General features: G+C 45.2%; 1 protein-coding gene across 8 annotated transcripts in view; it reads right to left on the minus strand.

Annotated features, from left to right (window-relative positions):
* LOC116543837 (protein HIRA) overlaps positions 1-21,651 on the minus strand; it is a 103,626-nt gene that overhangs the window by 64,503 nt on the left and 17,472 nt on the right. For 5 of the 8 annotated variants that reach the window (XM_032269756.1, XM_032269760.1, XM_032269754.1 and 2 more), the window contains exons 2-8: positions 17,587-17,649; positions 15,365-15,475; positions 14,063-14,153; positions 12,365-12,459; positions 4,251-4,346; positions 2,744-2,904; positions 318-485 (exon numbers count right to left, since the gene is read on the minus strand). In XM_032269756.1, coding sequence (XP_032125647.1) covers positions 318-485; positions 2,744-2,904; positions 4,251-4,346; positions 12,365-12,459; positions 14,063-14,153; positions 15,365-15,443 — 690 coding nt within the window. In that variant the 5' untranslated portion in view covers positions 15,444-15,475; positions 17,587-17,649. Of the gene's footprint in view, positions 1-317; positions 486-2,743; positions 2,905-4,250; positions 4,347-12,041; positions 12,111-12,364; positions 12,460-14,062; positions 14,154-15,155; positions 15,476-17,586; positions 17,650-21,651 lie in introns of those variants that run through there. The other 3 variants (XM_032269761.1, XM_032269758.1, XM_032269759.1) reach the window with 3 other exon arrangements.

Genomic DNA, 21,651 nt, shown 5'->3' on the forward strand with positions numbered 1-21,651 from the left:
GGACAAGCACAGTGCTTGGTGGGTGCACCAGAATCACACCTGTATTCACTGGAGCCAGGTGAGGGGGGCACTGTGCTTGGGCACCCATGAGCATACCTGAGTATGTAAAAGGCTGATGAGGAACTACAATGTTCCTGGCCCAAGACTGATTTTGTTGATGTTCACCATGTTAAAGTTTGCCAATAAATCAACCAAGTACATACTCTTACTATCTGAAATTAGTTTTAAAATATTTAAGCATAACTACTTAAAATAAATCAAGAATTAATATGTGCTGAATCTTGGAGCCCATCCCCCTCAGTTCCCTGGGCACTCACCACGACAGTCACAGCTTTCCGGTGCCCTACAAAGTCCATGTTGGTCTTCCATCCCTCCCGTTCAATGATCTGGGCAGTGGGGCCTGAGTTGTTCATGGCATGGGCAGATACCAGGTAATGCCCATCAGGTGACCAGCTGAGCCGCAACACATGTGTCGTTCCTCCACACTGAAAAAAGCATCTGCACTTGAAAGGAGCTCAAGGCCACCTCTGTGACCAAAACTCTGGCCTCAAGGATAAAGTCCAACTTCAATTTATAAATGTGTGATGGTGGAGCATTCATCCCAAGCTTCTGGCTACACTGACAGCTTCCATCTCTCCAGATGGCCCAACCAAAAAGGGCTCTGTGAAATGAATTTGGAAACTGCAGCATCCTACACTCCCCCAGAGAAGCTGAACAAAGAAATATAGTTCAGAAGTATAGGCCCTGAGGAGCTCTGCAAGAAGGCTACCTGTCTGAACCGTAGCCTCTGTGTGGGCCAAATCTCTCTGGTCACTAACCCAATTCTTCTGTACAGCACCTGTTAACCTACCATATGGCATCTGCACAGCATCCTCAAGGTATACTGTGGTGGAGAAAAAGCCCTTTTAACCCAGGAGCCTGGCAGAAGCCTGTGACTGTAATAGCTGATGACCGAGGCACCACCTATTATCTTGAGCCTGTTGCTTCACCCGAAGGGTAGTGAGGACACCCACAAGGGAAAAGAGGTTTGTAATGTCCTCATAAACTGCAAAAGGAACAGTAGAGAGGCACTGTTCCCCTGACCTGGACTGGGGGCTGAGGCAGGGCATCCTTTCACATTATTCCTCCTGCAAAATGAGATGACATGGATCTAGAGCCAGCTTCCTGAAGCTCAAGGTGGACCCAGGGCAGCTCTAAAGACTTAAGGGTTAAGATCATGACCTCACAGCTCTAGGGCAGGACAGGACAAAGCAGGGCCTGAGTGTAGTGAAATCACCCACCTCAGCTCCCAGCCTTAGGCCATAGATCCACCTCTACCTTGAAAGATGGGCCCACCCAGCAGAGGCTGAAGATTACTGCCAGCTCCTGCTGGTACTCAAGACACTCCTAAAGCCGTCCCTAGGAGTCCAGCTCATAGGACCCCACTGCCTGGCAGTCAGCCCTGAGGAACTCCAGAAGGAGCAAAAGTTCCTTAGGGCAAGACTAAGTAAGGTAAAAACCAGTACATACCTAGCCCAGGAGCTGGTGTCATGCAGGGAGAACTGAACATATGACTATCACTTTACTTTTGCAGCCATCCTGACCAGTGGACAAATGCCTGCTCTTCCTGCAAACTTTCACTTATGTGTCCCTTGTTCTGTGAAGTCTTCCCTGATACACTCACCTCTCCTGGGCTGTTTCTGCACTCCGGACAACTCCATAATCATATAACTGATGGGAATGCCTGTCTTTCCTTGGGGCTTTAAGCTTCAAGAGGAAAGACTCCATCTCAATCTACTTTTATTTCCCTGTGTCCAGTATTGCCTTCTACACAGTAGACACTTAATAAATGTCTAATGAGCAATGGTGATCTTGAACTCTCATTCCATTTGAAATCAGAACTCAAAGGAAGAGAGAGTAAAATACTACAGATGCTACAGTCTGATCTCCAAACATGTGCAAACTGTACTGCTAACTCCAGCCAGGAAAGAAGGTCCCTGAACTACAGGGTGCATATCAACAACACAGCACAGTCAGGAATGGCCCGAGGGACTCTTCCATCCTGCCTCGGCCTCCAACAAGCTGCTCTGCAGGAGGCTCAGTGTAAACTCCACACTCTAAGAAGCAGTTTAATCCATGTCTGTGGCAGTGAGCTGGGTGACAGAATGATGTGGAGACATCTCCATGGTTCACTTCAACTTTAAAACTATAAATCCAAGCCAGGCACAGTGGTTGATGCCTGTAATTCCAGCACTTTGGGAGGCTGAGGCGGGCAGATCACCTGAGGTCAAAAGTTCAAGACCAGCCTGGCCAACGTGGTGAAACCCCATCTCTACTAAAAATACAAAAATTAGGTGGGCGTAGTGGCAGGCACCTGTAGTCCCAGCTACTCGGGAGGTTGAGACAGGAGAATTGCTTGAACCTGGGAGGTGGAGGTTGCAGTGAGCTGAGATTGTGCCATTGCACTCCAGCCTGGGTAACAAAAGAGAAACTCCATCTAAAAAAAAAAAAACCCAAAAACTATAAATCCTTTCATTTCAAAGTCGGAAATTAAATGGCATCTCAGAAATGAAGGATTTTGTATTATCTGACCTTTAGGGCCAGAGTCCCACCCAAGAGAGCCTCAGTGAATCTGCTCAGACCCCCGGACTCTGTGCATTCCTCATGTGGCCTGGCCCATGGCCAGCTCCCTCTCTGCACAAAGAATTCAGGAAGGGGCTGGGGCAGCTGCTAGGGCTCAGCTCCCTGAGCTGTTCCCACTTACCTCATCAAAAGGCTTGGTGATGCTGGTCTCCAGCTGCCAATCCAGTGTCCTCCACACCTTTAGGCTGCGGTCATCAGCTTGAGAGGCTATGTATTTACCAACAGGGTCCCACGTCAACCCTTTGACCAAGCCAGAATGACCTCTCAGAGTAGCTAGAATTTCTGTGAAGAAAAAAGGAATGTGGAGAGGCGTCATCTGGGGAAAACATAACCTGCAATCCACGAGCCATGGGATAGATATCCAAGACAGCAGACCCAGCAGTCTGCCCTGATCAGCCCCGCGCCAGGTAGAAGCAGAAATGCCTCCTCATTTGATCTCCACCAAGGCAAAAGTCAACTGAAGAAATGACTACATTAAGAAGGCAGGCACCAAAAGGCCAGTTCTAATCCAGGTCTTGTCTGTAGCTAGCAGCCCTGCCCGTGGCTGCCCTTCCTGAGCTGTGACACCAGCACTTCTGACATTAGCCTCCCTGGCAGCTCCCTGATAAGGAGGAGGCCTACTAGCTCAAAGGGGCAGACAGTGGCTGAGTCTTTTGTAAATCATGGCTGAAGACAAAGGTGTGTACGATGGCACCCCATACAGATCTGTAATCCAAATGCTACTCCAGACTCTAAAGTTGCCCTCTCCATGGCCAGACTGAGTATCTCCACACATGCTGGTGGTTTTCAAAGAGTTAAAATGACCCAGATCAATGAGGAAAGCATTCTTCAAATACAGAGCAGAAATATGAGAATTTTACTAGTTATAAACTGCAGCACTGTGCCAGGTTATGCCATTTGTTGTGACTTTAAACACAATAAATAAGAAAAATTGGGCTGGGCGCGGTGGCTCACGCCTGTAATCCCAGCACTTTGGGAGGCCGAGGCAGGTGGATCACGAGGTCAAGAGATCGAGACCATCCTGGTCAACATGGTGAAACCCCATCTCTACTAAAAATACAAAAAATCAGCTGGGCATGGTGGCACGTGCCTGTAATCCCAGCTACTCAGGAGGCTGAGGCAGGAGAATTGCCTGAACCCAGGAGGCGGAGGCTGCGGTGAGCCGAGATCGCGCCATTGCACTCCAGCCTGGGTAATGAGAGCGAAACTCCGTCTCAAAAAAAAAAAAAAAAAAAAATCAATCTTGTGCAAAACTGGGTTTTTGTTAGCCCACGTCCACTCAAGGATTTCATAGAGGAGATGGTGACTGAGCTGAGCCCAGGGCCCAGTGGTGGGGCTGCACACAGCATATGTAGGAGTCCCAGAGCCCCCAACAACAGCTGCCTACTCACTACCCTCATGATCTGTGGCATGCCATGCCAGCACTCAGTTACTATTTTTCTTAAGGATTAATCTCTTTTTAAAGCTTAAACAAATGTAACTGACAAAGAAAAATTGACAAGACACATAAATCCTAGGCCACTGTGATACATCCACTGCCACCAAGACTAAGGAGACAGTCCAACCCCTGCTCCAGACACCAACAGGCAGTACTGCTCACTATTAACCAGTCAGAGGAGGTCCCAGACCTGGGAACTTTACAGCATTCCAGATGACAACAGTGTTATCCACACTGCACGAGGCTAGCCAGGCATCATGGGGAGACCATGCTACATCCATCACATCTGAAAGAAGACAGAGGGTTCTGGTGAGATCTCTTACCTGGAAATGCTCTTGTCTATTAGCTGGGCCAGTGCCCCTGGGACCTGGGATCATCATAACCAGTCTGGTATTTTTCAACCAACCTGAAAAAACTCCCCCCAAAATTTTTCAATTGGGCATAAATTTAAAGCATCTGACCCCAGTGCCCCACTCCTTTTACAGATGAAGCAACTGAGGGCACAGTTCAGAGTCTGGGCACCATATGGCACCTCACCCATGCATGAGAGCCTACTAATTCATGGGTCTGTGGCCTGGAGTATGCTCCTCAGCCCTGCTGACTTGCTTTGCCAATCATAAGGGGGCCTTACTCTGAGAGCTTTTTGAGCATGAGACACAGTGGGTAAAGCACCTGGCAGAATGCCTGGCATAGTCAGAGCTCCAGGGCTGCTGACACCTAATGCAGGTCATCTTGAGGCCCTTGTCTGGTTCATGGACAGGGTCTCATCTCCCAGACCCTGACAGGAACACCTCTTTGCTACAGAGCCTCCAAACAGAATTAATCACATTCACTTCTTTGTGGCTCTGTTTTATCGTTTGTCAAGTGCAGATTAAAAAACAAAATCGGCCAGGCGCAGTGGCTCATGCCTGTAATCCCAGCACTTTGGGAGGCTGAGGCGGGCAGATCACGAGGTCAAGAGATCGAGACCATCCTGGCCAACATGGTGAAACCCCGTGTCTACTAAGAATACAAAAAAATTAGCTGGACGTGGTGGCACGCACCTGTAGTCCCAGTTACTGGGGAGGCTGAGGCAGAAGAATTGCTTGAACCCGGGAGGCGGAGGTTGCAGTGAGCCGAGGTTGCGCCACTGCACTCCAGCCTGGCACCTGGTGACGGAGTGAGACTCTGTCTCAAAAAAAAAAAAAAAATCTAGGCCAGGTGCAGTGGCTCACGCATGTAATCCCAGCATTTTAGGAGGCTGAAGTGGGCAGATCACTTGAGCCCAGAAGTACAATACCAGCCTAAGCAACATGGCAAAACCCCATCTCTACCAAAAAAAACAAAAAAATTGTCTGGGCATGGTAGCACATGCCTGTATCCCCAGCTACACCAGAGGTTGAGGTGGGAGGATCACTTGAGCCTAGGGAGGTCAAGGCTACAGTTAGTCATGATTGTGCTACTGCACTCCAGGCCGGGTGACAGAGTAAGACCCTGTCTCAAAGTACAAACAAACCAAACAAAAACCCCCAAAACCTATCCTCATAGGGTCACTGTAAGGATTATATGTGAGAAACTGCTGCAACACCATGCCAGGCACACACCAAGGCATCGATGAGGGTCTGCTGTGACAATGGTGCCAATCTTGCCTATCCTGCCATCAGGGGTGTAGGGCGCAGTCTTAGTTATTTCTCTAACCTCAGCGCCTGGTGCAGCGCTAGGTATAAAGAAGAATGATTGGTGAGTTGAAGAAACAAACATAGCAGCAAGGTAAGAGCTATCAAGTCCTTTCTTTGTACAAGAGGTTTTAGCAAAATATTCCAAATTTCTATTGTATTTTTTCTAGTTTTAAAAAATCTATAGTGACAGCTTAACAGGTTTTTTTTCACATTGTCTCACATGCTGTGGTTCACATATTGTATTCTAAATGCCTATGTGATCTTCACAGCTTCTTTCCTTTTTTGCCCTGCATTCTATGTGGTTGAGGCGTTCACTATTATTAACTGACCTAATTTAACACTGAAGTTTAGCTGGATTACAGATTTTTGGGCCCATTTGTGTGTGTGTCACTCTCTACACTCCAGATTATTTCTCTGAGACGCATACCCCAGAGTAGGAATCCTGGGCAGAATATTTGAGCATCCTCATAGGTCTGGAGTCTCATAAAACTGTGGACTGCTTTTCCAAGTTCTCTGTGGTTTTACATTTCTACATGAATACTGTTTGCTTTAAAACTCCCTTATTAGCAATAGGATGATGACTTTTCCCCCTTCTGACTTATTTATTAAGTACATCTCTATATTTTTTAATTTTTAATTAGATTATTATTGAAAGTAAAGATTTTTCATGTTTGTCTCTTACCTAATGTCTTTTTGGATTAATTGCTCACTTATTGTGACTGTTTACTAGAGAGTCTTTTGGGCAGTGGGTCTAACAACATAAATGCAGTACCCACAAAAATAAAGAAAACAACAACTTTCTCTAGGAACTGAGAGTCCTGGAGGGGCAGACATGCAAACACCAGGACAGCAGGGGAGTGCCCACATCCTAGAAGAGAGAAGATGTGGCCAGGTGGGAGCCCAGAAAGGAGACAGGATTTTCTTAGCAATCTCCAGACACAAATAATGCAGATATTAACTGCAAATTTCACCTCTTTACCTTTTTATACTGTAGGAGTTTTACAGAGTAAAGTCTATTATTCTCCTTTGTGGTTTTTTCTGTTGCCTTGTTAATCTTGAAAAATATTCTCTCTGCTAGAGGTCTGGTTCAATTCTATTTTTTTTCAATTCCATTTTTTCCTTTTGTAGTTATTTTAAATGTTTATCTCTTTACTATCTGGATTTATTTTGGTGTGTGCTGTATTCAGTGAGGATCAAAATTAATTTCTCCTCACTAACTGCTTAATAGTTACTACACCACATGTGAGGAAGAATACATTTTGTTAAGCGATGCCTCCTCTCACAACACACCAACTTCTTAGGTACACTGCCTCTTTCAGTGTTTACCCTCAAACCCATGATGCTTCTATTACTGGAACTTTGAATGTTTACATCTATAACATTCTTATCCTTCCAGATGTCCTTTAGAATCACTGCTGAGTAAATCCACATACATGACATAATTTTCTGCTAAACTCCCAGTTTGGAGTTTCTGTCTTCAGTCTATATAGCACCTCCTTTTTGTTGTGCATCTACACACACTGGAGACCCTCCCCTCACTTGAAGATTTACATTTCTGGCCATCATTCTCACCATTATTCTTGGTGATTCCAAGAGGATGATTCTTCTAACACCCGAGGCTCTTTGTTCGTTAAATTCCTCCTTTCCTTCTGAAGACCTTGGCTTCTACTACTTTCACCCTATGGTCATGTCCGGAGACCTTCCATGACAAATCACTGCAATCTGTCTCAATTCCAACCTTCCCACAGGCCAACCATCAGCCCCATGCTCCTAGCTCACCCTCAGCTCCAACAGCACTTTCACACCACCAGGAGCTCCGATCCACTGATGCCGCTGTCCTCCCACCACTTGCCACTCCCCAGTCCTGACCTCTCTCCTCCAACTGAAAGCCCACCACCACTCCCCCTTTTCTTCTCCTCCACCTTCCCAAGTGCCTGACAAAGCTCAGCTTGGTTCAATCCAGGTCTATCCTCCCCTAATGTTTTCTGAGTACCCTCCAATGACACCTTTGGCCCAACGACACCATATGAATATTGTACTTGCCTAGGCCCCCAGCAGCCTCCATACTGTCAAGCCTAGCAGTCCATCTTTGGTCCTCATTTTGCCTCTCAGCAGTATGCAACATGCTGCCTGTTCCCTTTTCTTTCAAACACTCTCTTTACTGTCTATTTTGCTGTTGTTGAGACAGGGTCTCATTGTGTTGCCCAGGCTGTTCTTGAGCTACCGGCCTTAAGTGATTCTCCTGCCTCAGCTTCCCAAAGTGCTGGGATTACAGGCGTGAGTCACCATGCCTGGCTTCTTTTCACTGTCTTAACTGGCCTCTCTTTCTAGCTTCTTTTGCTGGAAGGATGAGTCCAAGGCTCATCCTTGGACTCTACTCCTACCCAGAACCTCATATTTCCAAGACTCATATTTCCAAATGTCTACACAGTACCACTTACACTGGCAAACTTAACATATCCAAAACCAAACTCCGAACATTTCCCTTAACAAACATTTTTGTCCCACCTGCAGACTTCCTGCTTCAGGTTACAGCCACTGCATTCTTCCCACTGTTTGGACCACAGTCCAGGAAGCCATTCTGACTCCTCTGCTTATCTCACATCCCATAGTCAATGCATCAAGAAATCTGCCTCTTTTCACTTCTCACCACTTCTGTGTTATGACCCAGGTCCAAACCACCATCATCTCTCCCAACTTTGTTGGAGCGGTTCCTTTACTGGTCTCCCCAGTGCAGCCCTGAGCCCCCCTACCAATGGTAGACTCCATACTGCTGCCACAGGTCTCAACTCCTGCTGAGCCTTCCTGTTCTTGCTCAGAGAAGAGCCTTCATCACGGTCTTGCAGGCACACTCCCTCCCGCCCCCCTCCAGCTCCCAGATTCACTGGGCACACTGAACTCATGTCCATGTTCCAGATCCTTCGCACTGGCTGTCCCCTCACCACCGTCCAGTCTTCCCTCAAATGTCATCTCCTCACTGAGCCCCCAGCACTCACCTTCCAACTCCTCACAGAACTCTGCCCTCTGGGCTCATCTTCAGATCTCCTATACTACTCACTTATCAGTCTCTTTTATAAGAACAAGACTCTTTGAGAGAAGAACAGTGCCTGGAACATGTCAGGCAGTCAATAAATGTTTGCTATGTGGATGAGTAAATATTAATGTGGGAAAAAATGTATTTCATTTAGCCTTTCAATTTGTAAAGTCATTTTCTCTCTCAATGTCATTTTATATCTTAAGACATTTATGATTTAAATCTTAGGAATCTAATTCATTTCTTGGTGAGATTACTTATTTCTGGATATTGATAACTTTTGATCCCACTATGTATAATTCTCTTTTTATCATTAGATATTCTAACTGGCTATTACTACCAAAAGATAAATAATTTAAAATTATTCTGTTATGAGGCCAATATAAAGACTCCTTTTATTAGTTCTAAGTATTTTTCAGTGCTTTATTTGTTCTAAGAGCTTTATTATCCTATGGTTTTTCTTAATATGAAATAATGTCACCTTCACTTCATTTTTGCCTTGTTTTCCAGTTTCTATTTAACTGTGTTACAGAAATTCCAGAGCAACAAATTAAATGATAGCACACAACATTGTCTTTTCTTGATATAAACAGCAACCAGAATTAAATGTGAACTGTAATATTTGCCACTGGTTTGAAAAAGACTAAGAACTCTACCATGTTAAGGAAATAGCTTTAGGCCAGCTGTGGTGGCTTGCACCTGTAATCCCAGCCCTTTGGAAGGTGCAGATGGAAAGATCGCTTGAGCCTAAGAGTTCAAGACCAGCCTGGGCAACGTAGTGAAACCCCATCTTTACAAAAAATATAAAAAATCAGCCAGGTATTGTGATGCACACCTGTAATCCCAGCTACTCGGGAGGCTAAGGCAAGAGGATCGCCTGAGCCCAGGAGTTCAAGGCTGCAGTGAGCTGTGATTGCACCACTGCACTCTGCCTGGGTGACACAGTGAGACACAGTCTCAAAAAAAAAAAAAAAAAGGAAAAAGAAAAATATCTTTCTATGGGCATTTTTTAAAAAGCATTTTTATTAGGAACTGGTGTTGAATTGTCTAATTGTCGAATATTCGAAACACCTAAGATGACTGTGGCCTTTCCTATCTAACTTCCTAGTATGTAAAGTTATATTGATAGATTCCCTTGTACTACACTTTTATTACAAGTCATATTTAATCATAATGAATTACTGTTTTCAAATGTTGTATTTACTAGTATTGTTTCTGACTTTTCTATCTTTACTCGTATTATTCTATGCTTTGTTACATTGCTACTTTTCTTAGGTTTTCTTTTTTTTTTTGAGACAGAATCTCGCTCTGTCCCAGGCGCCTGGAGTGCAGTGGCGCAATCTCGGCTCACTGCAACCTCCACCTCCCAGGTTCAAGCAATTCTCCTGCCTCAGCCTCCCGAGTAGCTGGGACTACAGGCACGCGCCACCACGCCCAGCTAATTTTTGCATTTTTTAGTACAGATGGGGGTTTCACCATGTTGGCCAGGATAGTCTCGATCTCTTGACCTCGTGATCCACCCGCCTTGGCCTCCCAAAAGTGCTAGGATTACAGGCGTGAGCCACCACTCCCAGTCGGCTTTCTTAGGTATTTTCCAGATATAACCCTGGCTTATATCTTCCTTTCCAGAACAAATACTGGTATGTTCTGTATAATTTTTCTTAAAAGCTCAAAAAAATGCATCCACAAATAATTTAGGACCAAGAAGCATTTCTGAAGACAGCCTTCCATTTCTTCATTGGCTATTATTCTGTTCAGTTTTTCCTAACCCTACGGTATCAATTATGAAAGTTTATATTTTCTAGAAAATTATTTTTTAGTATTTTGTTTAATTTTTTAGCTCAATAGTACAAACATCATGTTGTATTGTTTGATTTTTTTCTGCCTGAGTTAAATATTTTTCAAGATCTTTAACTTCTAATTTTGTCTAGGTTTTTTTCTTCCCAACCCTCAAGTAAATATACCAATTATACATTTCTCACACTTTGCTTTTCAAAGAGCCAGTTCTTTCTTATTCATTTACTTCTGCTTTTCATTGATTTTCCTTCTTGTATGGGTCTGCCCACACCTGCTACTAGGACCAGTGAGTAAGGTGGTCAACCCTACCTGCTGATCAAGGAGCCCCACTGGGGGGTGGGGCAGGAGAGAGAAGGCAAGGCTCTGGCTGGGCCTGAGACTCAGGTTAGAGCCTTGTAAAAGTCCTCACTTGAGGCCCACCCCATGCTTGGGCACCCTTACAGACATGTGCACCAAGTTCCAGAGAAGCCCAATTAGACTTCACTGTTAGTATTGTGACACAAATAAGGGCAAATTACACAATTGTATTACCAAGCAATAACACAACGGTATCATATCAGCTTCCACAAATGTGGACTCAATCAGTGACCACCAAGATGGGTTTGTTCTCCTTTAAATCATCTATGGAGAATCTGCTAAGCATACACTGCCAATGGATTACAGCTGATGCCAACTCCCGTACCTCTCACTCCTGCCCTGTCTTCTCCCAGAGTTCCAGGCTCAGTTCCAAGGTTTCTTGACATTTCCACCCCTACCCCTCAAGCCAGGGGCACCCCTTTCTGAACTGGTAGACGTCCCCATAAGCCTGCTGTGCTTAGGGTCTCAGCAGAGGATACCTCTGACTATCTAGGCACCCAGCCAGGAATCTATCTCTTACCTCCCTGTGTCCTATCCTAAGTATTCCCAAATCGATCTCCTCTTCTCTACCTCAATTATCACAGGCCTAACTCGGGCCCTGACAGTGTCCAACTGAACCACTGGAAGAACCTCCACTTCACTGAGCTGTCACAATGACCTCTCTGTTGTGCTTCAAAGCTTTTAATGGGTGCCTATCTCTTCCATGATAAGGTACACCCTCAGTAACAAGGAACACAACCTTTCCATGATCCAACCCTGGCACAGCTGACCAGCCTCACCTTATGCTGCTCCTTGCCTATCTATAAAGATCCAGCCATAGTAAAATGCCTCCAAATCCCCATTCACAACAAGACTTTCTCACTTATGTGGTACCTCCTGCCTGGAAAATCCTTTGGTCCATTCCTGGACTGGATCACAGTCTCCTGAGTCAAGTCTAAATTGCACTCAACCTGATATACTTGACACCTGAGTGTGTAATGCATGGGCAACCTTCCCCCTCTAAGTTTATAAAATGTGCTTCTTTCCATACCACGTTTACTTAAAACACATTGCAAACATACTCAAGGTCAAGTTGAGAAACTTTTCAATGGGCATCTGTGAGGTGATTCCTGGGGAATAAACAAAGCGTGCTTACAGACTTAATGATCCACTGATGAAGGTATTGATTCTGTTCAGCAGGACAAACAGCAGAACGTGGGAAGTTCTACATTAAAGATATAAACATATACCCCATGAGGGCACGAGTGGGGAGACTGAATGCAGCTGGAGACAGGTAATGGAGTCAGTGACTGCCCAGATCTTAAGGAACAGGCAGAGTGTGAATTATTGTGATGGGGAGGGACAGCCCAGACACTGGACTGCTTTAAGGACCTAACAGTCCCCCAGGGGATGTGTCGGTGCTGCTGATCTGACCCAGGTATCAGGGGCCCACCCACCCCAACAGGCAGACCAACTCACCACCTGAATGATTCCGGAGGATGGAGACACACCGCCACTGCTCCACATTGGCAAGCTTACCACTAGAGCCAAACACGGTGCTGGGGCCGATGTACCTGTGCGAAAAAGGGGCCAAAAAGGCACTCATGGAGTGCTCTGGGCACTGCACAGAAATGTTCCCTGCAGCCAGCTTATCAGGGCAGACAGAACAAAACAAAAACTGGAAAGCAATGAGTTGTTGAAAAAAAGGGGCTGATTAGGTAAATTATGATCCATGCACTTGATGAAATACTACATAGCCATTACAAATCTTGCATGGGAAAATGTTCACAATAAGTGAAAGAAGCAGGCCACAGGACATCACATACAATATTATACCACTTATGTAAAGGAAAAAACCATATGACATGGATAGCATCTGCGCGTGGAAAATGAATCAGAAGGACACACATCCCAAAATGACAAAATATTAACTGTAGCTTTTTTTTTTTTTTTTTTTTTTGAGACAGTCTCACTCTGTCGCCCAGGCTGGAGTGTAGTGGCACGATCTCGGCTCACTGCAACCTCCACCTCCCAGGTTCAGGCAATTCTCCTGTCTCATCCTCCTGAGTAGCTGGGATTACAGGCATGCATCACCAGGCCCAGCTAATTTTTTTGTACTTTTTTTTTAGTAGAGATGGGGTTTCACTACATTGGTCAGGCTGGTCTTGAACTCCTGACCTTGTGATCCGCCCACCTCAGGCTCCCAAAGTGCTGAGATTACAGGCGTGGGCCACCACACCAGGACAACTGTAGCTTTCTTTAGGTGGTATGATAATGAGGGATATTTTTTCTTTTGTATTTTTAGTTTTCTAAATTGTATACTAAATGTTATTTATGTTGGTTATTTAAAGAAACAAAATCAACAGTATTTTATTTTTAAGCATCTCGCAATGTATTAAATGGCTTTGACATCTGAGGCAGAGAAACCACATGATCTACAGCCCCCATTAAAGGAGTCAGAGGAACATCAGTCACCTGGAGCGTGGTGGAGGCAATGCTGACACACCGATGCTCACAGCGTCTGTTAACGCCCTTTGCCTTTGCAGAGTTCTTCACAAATCCACAGAAAGAGTATGTGCTGAGACAGCCAAGTAGGCTGAAGAGACAGTCTATGCCTCTGCTCTGGAAGCCACAGCCCCAGGGCCATTCTTGGTGAGCAATGGTCCAGGGTCTAGTGCCCCAGCCTAACTGGCCCAGAGACCTGGGAGCAATAGCTTTCCAGGTGATGGTTAGCTCATTTTAAGAGGAGAGCAGGGGCTGCCCCAGGTGGAGGCCGAGAGAGAATAAAGTAATGGCAAAAAGGTTAGACTCTGGATTCCCTGCCTCAGATCCCACCAGAGCACCCTAACTTTTAATCATTTTGTATATTGGGCTTCCATGTGAAATTTCATTTGAAAAAACAAAACTAATGAAGCCACCCACATCAGCGCTAGAAGAGATTAGCCTTTCCTTTTTAGGTGGGAGACTGGATTTCTGTGAGGGGGCACACCAGGCAGGTCCATGGTCTCCTGAATCCCTGGTCAGGCTCCACCTGCTCCTGACCTACATGCACTTCTTGCTATTCATGAGGTTAGGGCTATGGGAACTTCAGTGACAGAGTGGGGAAAGGCGACTTTAATAAAGACCAGCAAAGAAGCTTCTAAAAATAAAATGTGAAGAAAGGAAAATGATGCTTACGTAGCCCGCTTCCACACCATAATCAGTTTGTCATCTCCCCCAGAAGCTAAATACATCCCACTGTTTGACCACCGCACACAGTTCACACATGCTGGGAAGAAAAAAAAATAGGGTGATGAAAATCCAATAGTCATGCCCATTTGCTTTATGTAGAGTTTGGCAAGATGTAAAGGGTTTATAAAAATCTAATCTATCTAATCTATTTAAGGCATCTACTGTGTGAGAGCCCCAGAAAAACAATTCAGTTTAAGCACTAACCTACTTGTGCTATAAAAACAAATTACCAGAACAGTCTGGAGGGGGAAAATACACATTATCTGAAAATCGTTAGTGCTGAATGACATAGTCAATAGAAGGCTTGTTTCCAGGAAAATAAAAAATGATAACCAAATCTCATTATTTCAAAAGGGCCATCTATTGATGAGACATATTTCTGAGTAGAGATTATTCTCAAAAACAGAGTTTGTGCTAAAAAGGGTCAGATGCTTTTTTCTAGAATTTTCAGGTGAGCAGTCTGTTAGAGTATAAAACTCTGACTTCATCTCATCTGTCAAGAGCCAGCCCTTTCACATTCGGGTTTTCCAAACTTGCCAGCACTGCAGATTGATTGACTCTGTGCTTACAAGCTAAGATCAGCAGAAATTCCCCCAGGCCCCTAATGGGCCAGAGCCTCTAAGAGCACTCACAGCTTGGCCTTTGGGATACTTGAAAGATGGCTATCAAAGTTGTAGCCACTACATGGCTTGTGAGTAACTTATGCTCCAGGTCTGAAGACACTGAGAAACATGTTGAGAGGACAAGAACACACAGAGCAAAGGAAGGAGCTGATGTCCAAAGGACAGGGAATGTTCACTGAGCATCTCAGGGGTGGGAAACTAAGGCACTATAGCAGGAAAGGAAACCATGACACTGTCTGATGGCCAAAAGGGTCCTGGCAGAGAGCCTCAGAGTGAAAAAGTGCCAACCTGAGATGTTTTGGCAAGTTGTCTCTTATACACCCTTCCCCAGAACCCTACTGTGTTCAGGTCGCTGGCCCCAAAGCCCCATGGAATCAGGCAGTAACGACTCATGAGCAGGAAATCACCAGAGGTACCTGCAGACTGTCCAAAGATGGTTCTGTGGGCGGGCCGAGTCTTCTGCCGAATAACTCACCCAGGTGTGCAGCCAACATCTGTGCCTTCAGACAGCAGGCCGAGGGGAGTTACCGCCGCACGGGGCCTTATCTTTCTAATTACAAACACATGTGCTAACCTTGGGCACTCTGCCAACAAGCAAAGCCTGCAAAGGGCCACTCTGTAATACCTAAGTGATTGTCCATCTGGCAAAGCATCTTGGGAATATTTTCATCCTTCTCATCATCCTCCTGGAGGACTGGAGACATATTCCAGATCACAACCTTCCCAGAATCCTGCCCTGGAATGAAGGAGCAGAAATGGCTGAATGTGCAAGGAGTAGAAATTTGATATTAATATTTAATGTCAAATTAAATATTATAGGATAAGTCCTCACTTAGCTTCCATAAATCATAATTAACTAGATCTATGAAGACTGAATTTAAATTACTAATTTAAGTTACAGAAAAGTGATAAGTACTCATGGGGACCAAACAAAGTGGACTTAGCAGTCAGCAGAAGTCAACCTGACTTTATGAAAAGAACTCTGAACTAGCATGAGGAGGGAACTGAGCTCTGGTCTGGCCTCTGACAAGGATCCACCAGGGGTCCCTAGGTCTTCATTCCTTCCTAGCACCTAGACTCTGACTCCTTGACTCCTCATCTGTTAAATTAGAAGAAGGGAAAGTCAGTGTCGCAGGACCTTTTCCAATCTGTGTATACTCTAAAAAGCAAATAGAAAAGCACACCCTAGTGGGGCTTCCCTCCCCTTCCAGGTGCTGCCTGGAATCCAGGCTGTTCCAGAGCTGACTGTTTTGAGACCTAAATGTACCCTGAACACAGGAAAAAGGGCTCATTATCTTGTTATCTACCCTTTGCAGTTACCTACAGACAAGAGACCAACCAAAAGAGGGTAGGGCTCCTGTGGTCATGAGTTGATATATCGCTCAGCTGAAAAATATATCCATGACTTTTAGTAATGATTTCTTTTTTTTGAGATGGAGTCTCGCTCTGTCTCTAAGGCTGGAGTGTAGTGGCACAATCTCGGCTCACTGCAACCTCCGCCTCCCAGGCTTAAGTGATTTTCCTCAGCCTCCCGAGTAGCTGGGATTACAGACGCATACCACAACACCCAGCTAATTTCTGTATTTTTAGTAGAGGTGGGGTTTTGCCATGTTGGCTAGGCTGATCTCAAACTCCTGACCTCAGGTATCCGCCTGTCTCAGCCTCCCAAAGTGTTGCGATTACAGGCGTGAGCCACTGCGCCTAGCCTTAGTAAGGATTTCCAAGCTTTCCATCACTGATATCTAACAAAGTTTAGCCCCTCAGTTAATTTTCTATTATAATGGGGCCAAATCCAATGAACATGCCAAAATTACCATGAAGCATGTTTGAAACTGCCTCTTGGCCAATATATAAAAATATTTCCTAAACCAAGGTGGTAAAATGTGTGTCTTCTGGGAACAGGCATAAACCCTCTGATTCCTCCAGCTAAGTCCATGTTTTCTGTCTCATGTGCTGCACCTCCTCCTCTCCAGTACAGTCCACAGCATGCAAGAAGGAGAGAAAGGCTTCCCTGTCCACAGCTTCCCTGCACTCCCTTCCAGCTCCTTGACTCTGGGTAGAAGCATCTGCTGGAAACTCACCCTGCAGCACCTGGCCTGAGGACCTAGAGCTCACAAAGGCACTCTCTAAGCGTTGCCTGAGGAGGCCTGGTTGGAGGGAGGCCCTGCTCTGGGGTAAAGATGCCAGGGGGCTGGGCTCTGTGGAATGCTACATTGAGTTACTATATGTACATCTTGGTGTCCGGGCATGAAGAACAGCTCTTATCTTTCCAAATAGAACCATGCAACGTTGCAAAAGATGCTGGCTGAAGCACAAGGGCAATACTAGGAATAACATTTTCGAATGGTATAGGCTTTCTTACTTGTCCACGGTATACTTTCCCTTTAATCCAGCTGAATTCCTTTGACCAGAAAATGGGCCTAATAATTATATGATTGCTTTAGAAGCTTAAACCATCCCCCACCCCCGCCCCCTCTTACCTTTTTTCAGAAGAGAAAAATGCTGACAAAGCCCTTGCCTCTGGGGCTGGGCTCTGCCCACTGGACCACCACCCACTCTCCATGCTCAATACGCTTGGAGATACAAACTGATTTTAGTATTAACTCAATAAACAGAAATTACAATGATAAACCTGCTGCCAAAATACTTACAGAGAACACACTAAAGCCACAAAAGGATTTTCAGTATGGATGTGATGCTATTTAAAATGTACGTAACTGTACATTTTAAATAGCATCACATCCATACTGAAAAAATAGCAAGTATTCCCTCTACAGCTAAATGGAGAGCAGAAGAGCAAGGTGTCAGGGCTGTTAAGCTTTCCCTTTCTTTATTCCATAAACATACCTTGTCCTCCAGTTGCAAACTTGGTCCCGTCAGGGTGAATATCAACTGAAAAAATCGGCTTGCCTGGAAACAAAAAAAAACATACAATATCTAAATTAGCTTTTATTCACTGAAGTGTATCAAAGTCAAAATTTTAAAATATTGGTTATCTAAGTAATATCTCTAATTTCTGCACATAGGACAAAATAAGAGACTATACATAAATTACCTGTGAGTAAGGGTTGAGTGCTCTAAAGGATTCAGTTAAAGTCTCAACTGCTAGAAGATTCTCCAAACATTAGACAGCCGAAAGTCCAATAGTGGGAGAAAGCATTCCATCACTGAGAATGGCTGAGCCCACAGGATGCCTGGGCATTTGTGTGCCATCTTGCAGGGATTTGTGTTTGTAAAGGCTATGAGCTGCTCATAATTAAAGTTCTGAGTCACAGATACTTAATGAAAAGAGAACACAGCTATAACTCCAGACATCTCCCTATTGTACAGATCTGTACTTGACTGGCAGCCTGGACAGAAGGAGCACTATTTGTCTTTTCCAACTGGCTGGCTGACAGCTGTGCAAGGCCACAGCTGGCTGCAACCAAGGAGCACTGCTTGACTTGTCATACTTCTGCTTCCAGACAGCCCTCTTTTATGTTTGTGGTGTGAAGTTCACATAAAGCCTGCCATCTCAGCATCTCCTGTGGCTGAACCTCCTTCACAGCTTGTACTCTATGTTAAATTAGCTGTTCAATTACTCCAGGAGAAAGGACTGTGGCTATTAATTCTGAGAAGCCCCAAAGGGCCCAGTATGGGCCTAGGCTTGCACTAGGAGCTCCTGAACTAGCTGGCTGGCTGGGTGGGTGGATCAGACTGGCAAAAGCACTGTAGGAGCTTGAAACCCAGTAGACCACAGAAGGGACTCATGCCTGATGGGCATTTGTCCAGCTCCCTTCTTCTAGGCCAAAGGTACAGGAGCTAAAAGTGGCATGTCAGTTACTGTTAAGTTCATCACCACACCTTCAGCCTCTAGCACAGTGCCTAGTGCATGATAGCACAGTAATATTTGTTCAGTGACAAAGGAGACGGATGACAATAAACTGAGCATCAATAATTGCTGATATAGACAATGGGCTTGTTGCCAAGAGTCTCTTAATTGAACATGTTCTGTCTCTGTCACCCAAGAGGAGGCAATGTGGACAGAGAACCAGAGTCACCAGCTCTAGAATCAATCAGCAAGCACTGGGGTCAGGGGTGTGTGGGCAGGCAGCGGCTGCCTGAGAATTGTGAAGTCCTGCTAGGGCTCCCATGCAAGTGTTGAAAATCAAATGCTGGTGCCCAAAAGGCAATGCCCAGCATGGGACCCAGGCAGCACCCAGCTGTGGAGAGCCACAATCATGCAGTCAAATCAAACATGAACTTGAGAGAAAATACACTTTCCTTCTTACTAGTCATTATGTAGTATAGGTTGAGTATCCCTTATCTGAAACATCTGGGATCCATTTTAACCAAAGGGAAATGACAAAAGCAATGTTGCTCCAGTTCTAGGCGTAAGCCTAAAGAGTCTAGCAGTTCAACTTTTGCTCTCTGGAAAAATCTAGTTGCCATGTGAGAAGCCCAAATACCCTGAAACCACCATGTTTTGAAGAGGCCCCAGCTGGCTATACATAGAGCATCGAAAAGCCCAGAAAAGTGAGAATCAAGGCCCCAGACACAGGCCTGGTGAGGTGTTCTATCCCCAAGCTATTTGAGCCATCCCAGCAGATTCCATAGAGCCGAGATGAGCTAGACCTGCTACGTCCTGACAAGCTGCAGAATTACGAGCAAATAAAGTTGTTATTGTTTTAAGTCAGCAAATTTAGGGGTTTGTCATATAAGAGATGACCCAAAATGACAATTCATTTGCTTTTCTGCTTAAGCCAACTTAAGCTGGGCATTTGTTATTTTGACAAAAAATGTTCTAGATGACAGCCTCAGTCTTGACAGGCAATCAGGGTGGAACATTCCCCTCCCCTTGGAGTACTTTTCAGTTCCATGTGTCTGTGAGATGTTGCATGATAACAGTCCCTTCAAGAAGCACATTGGAAACCCTTACCTGCAAGTCACAGGTCCCCCAGCTACCCAAGAGTACACACAGGGTGAGCAAGGCCATCCTGAGAGCTCAGCTGCACAAGTATCAATTAGAGCCCATGCGCTTTAGATCATGCCCACTCATAGCACTGACTGCATGTTGTCTCCCTTAGTCTTTGCGGATTTCTACTATGGGCCAGGCATTAGGCTAAGCAATGGGAAAGTGAAGATACATAATCATACACACTCCCCTATTAAGATGTTCACTGAGGGACACTTCACAAGTAGAAAGCCACCAGACTCGGCCTGGGGCTTCCTGCAGAAATAATAACTGAACTGGGTCTCAAAGGTTGAGTAGGAGTTAGCCAGAAGATTGGGTGAGGGAGAGGAATTTCATGCTGAGGGGATGCACAGCACGGAATCAAGAAATAGGCTGATGTGCTGCTGCAGAGCAGAGTGCAGGTATAGAGTGTGAGACAAAAGAGGAGACAAAGATGGCCAGGGCTCAGCAAACATCAGTAAGGAGCTCAGACATTGCTCTAAAGGTACTTCTGAGGCAGCGTAATACCAAGGTCACATTCGCATTCTGGCTCCACAATAGCAGTGTGGAAAATGGGGGTGGGGGCCTCACAGCTCCAGGGGAAGGCAGGGATGGAAGCTGCCAACAGGTTAGGGTTTTGGCATTAAACATCCTGGGCTGAATCTTCAGCCCTGCCACTTACCAGTTACAAAGCATTAAGGAAATTATTTAATCTCCTCTAACACTTGTTTCTTAATCTGCAAAAATGTGGAGGACACATTCACCACCACAAACACCTTGTGAGACATATTAAGATGCTGTGTCACATTACTTCTAAGATGCATCCATTTCACATGATCAGGACATACCTTGGTGGAAGGTGTGCCTGGTTCACTGGCACCATGTTTCCTTTCTTAGTGCTGTGCAGGAGATTAGATGAAATATGATAGGGGACTTACACAGACACCAGTGCAGTGCTGGCTCCCCACTTACTCACAGCACTAGGCCTTTCAGTCCCAAGAAAAGCAGTCACTCACATTCCATCAGCAGGAATAAACCTCTTCTAAAGGGCTCTCTGAGGTGGAGCTCAGGAAAGGGACCTTCTGGCTGAGCTAGTTAGAGAACTCTTTCTGTGGCACAGCATGATGATGACAAAGATGAATTCCCAACTACCTCCAGTGTCTGGCCTTTCTTCATAACAGAGACAGAGAGAAAAGACAAATTAACACACCCTAGACTCCAGAGACACCAAGAAATCACCTATCCTTAGATCAGCCCCAGATCAGAATGTTGTCCCTGCAGAGCCAATACAGAGCCAATATAGTCACCCACTGTCTACTATCCAGAGGTTTGCTGATTTGACAACAGCAACACAAATGCTTTCCATCTGGAAGGGAATAAAGAATACATTAAGGAAGCTGGGATTATGACAGGGCATGCTTAGGTAGAATCATACCCATCTTCACACCAGGGGAAGATTCCTAGAGGAGGCCTAAACAGGGGAACTTAAACTCTGAGCAGACAGAAGTGGCCAGAGGCAAAGCAGAGAGGGCACAATGCAGAACAGCTTGCCCTTCTCTCTCAGCAGTCCCACAGACCTTTGGTTTTGCTCCAAAAAGTCTCCAATCAGGTAGAGCTGATTGGAACACATGTGCATATGTCCTTTTGGAATGAAGCTTGGGAAAGTTGAGTCCTTTGTCCAGTGAATGTTGCTCCTGGGAACACTTTTCCCACACTGCCCAACAGAACTTGGTTTTAACCAATATTGACAAATTTAGAATTAAAAACAAGAAAATGTTTGGAACATTTATTATATGAAGCAGTTACAAAACAATATTAAGACATAAGGTGGGGGCTGGCACAGTGGCTCACATCCATAATCCCAGCAATTTGGGAGGCTGAGGCAGGTGGATCACTTGAGGTCAGGAGTTCGAGACCAGCCTGGCCAACATGGCACACCATTGCATTCCAGCCTGAGCGAAAGAGTGAGACTCTGTCTC

Source organism: Sapajus apella, unplaced genomic scaffold, assembly GCF_009761245.1.
Source record: "Sapajus apella isolate SASKATOON/1434 unplaced genomic scaffold, GSC_monkey_1.0 scaffold198, whole genome shotgun sequence".
Classification (NCBI taxonomy): Eukaryota; Metazoa; Chordata; class Mammalia; order Primates; family Cebidae; genus Sapajus; species Sapajus apella.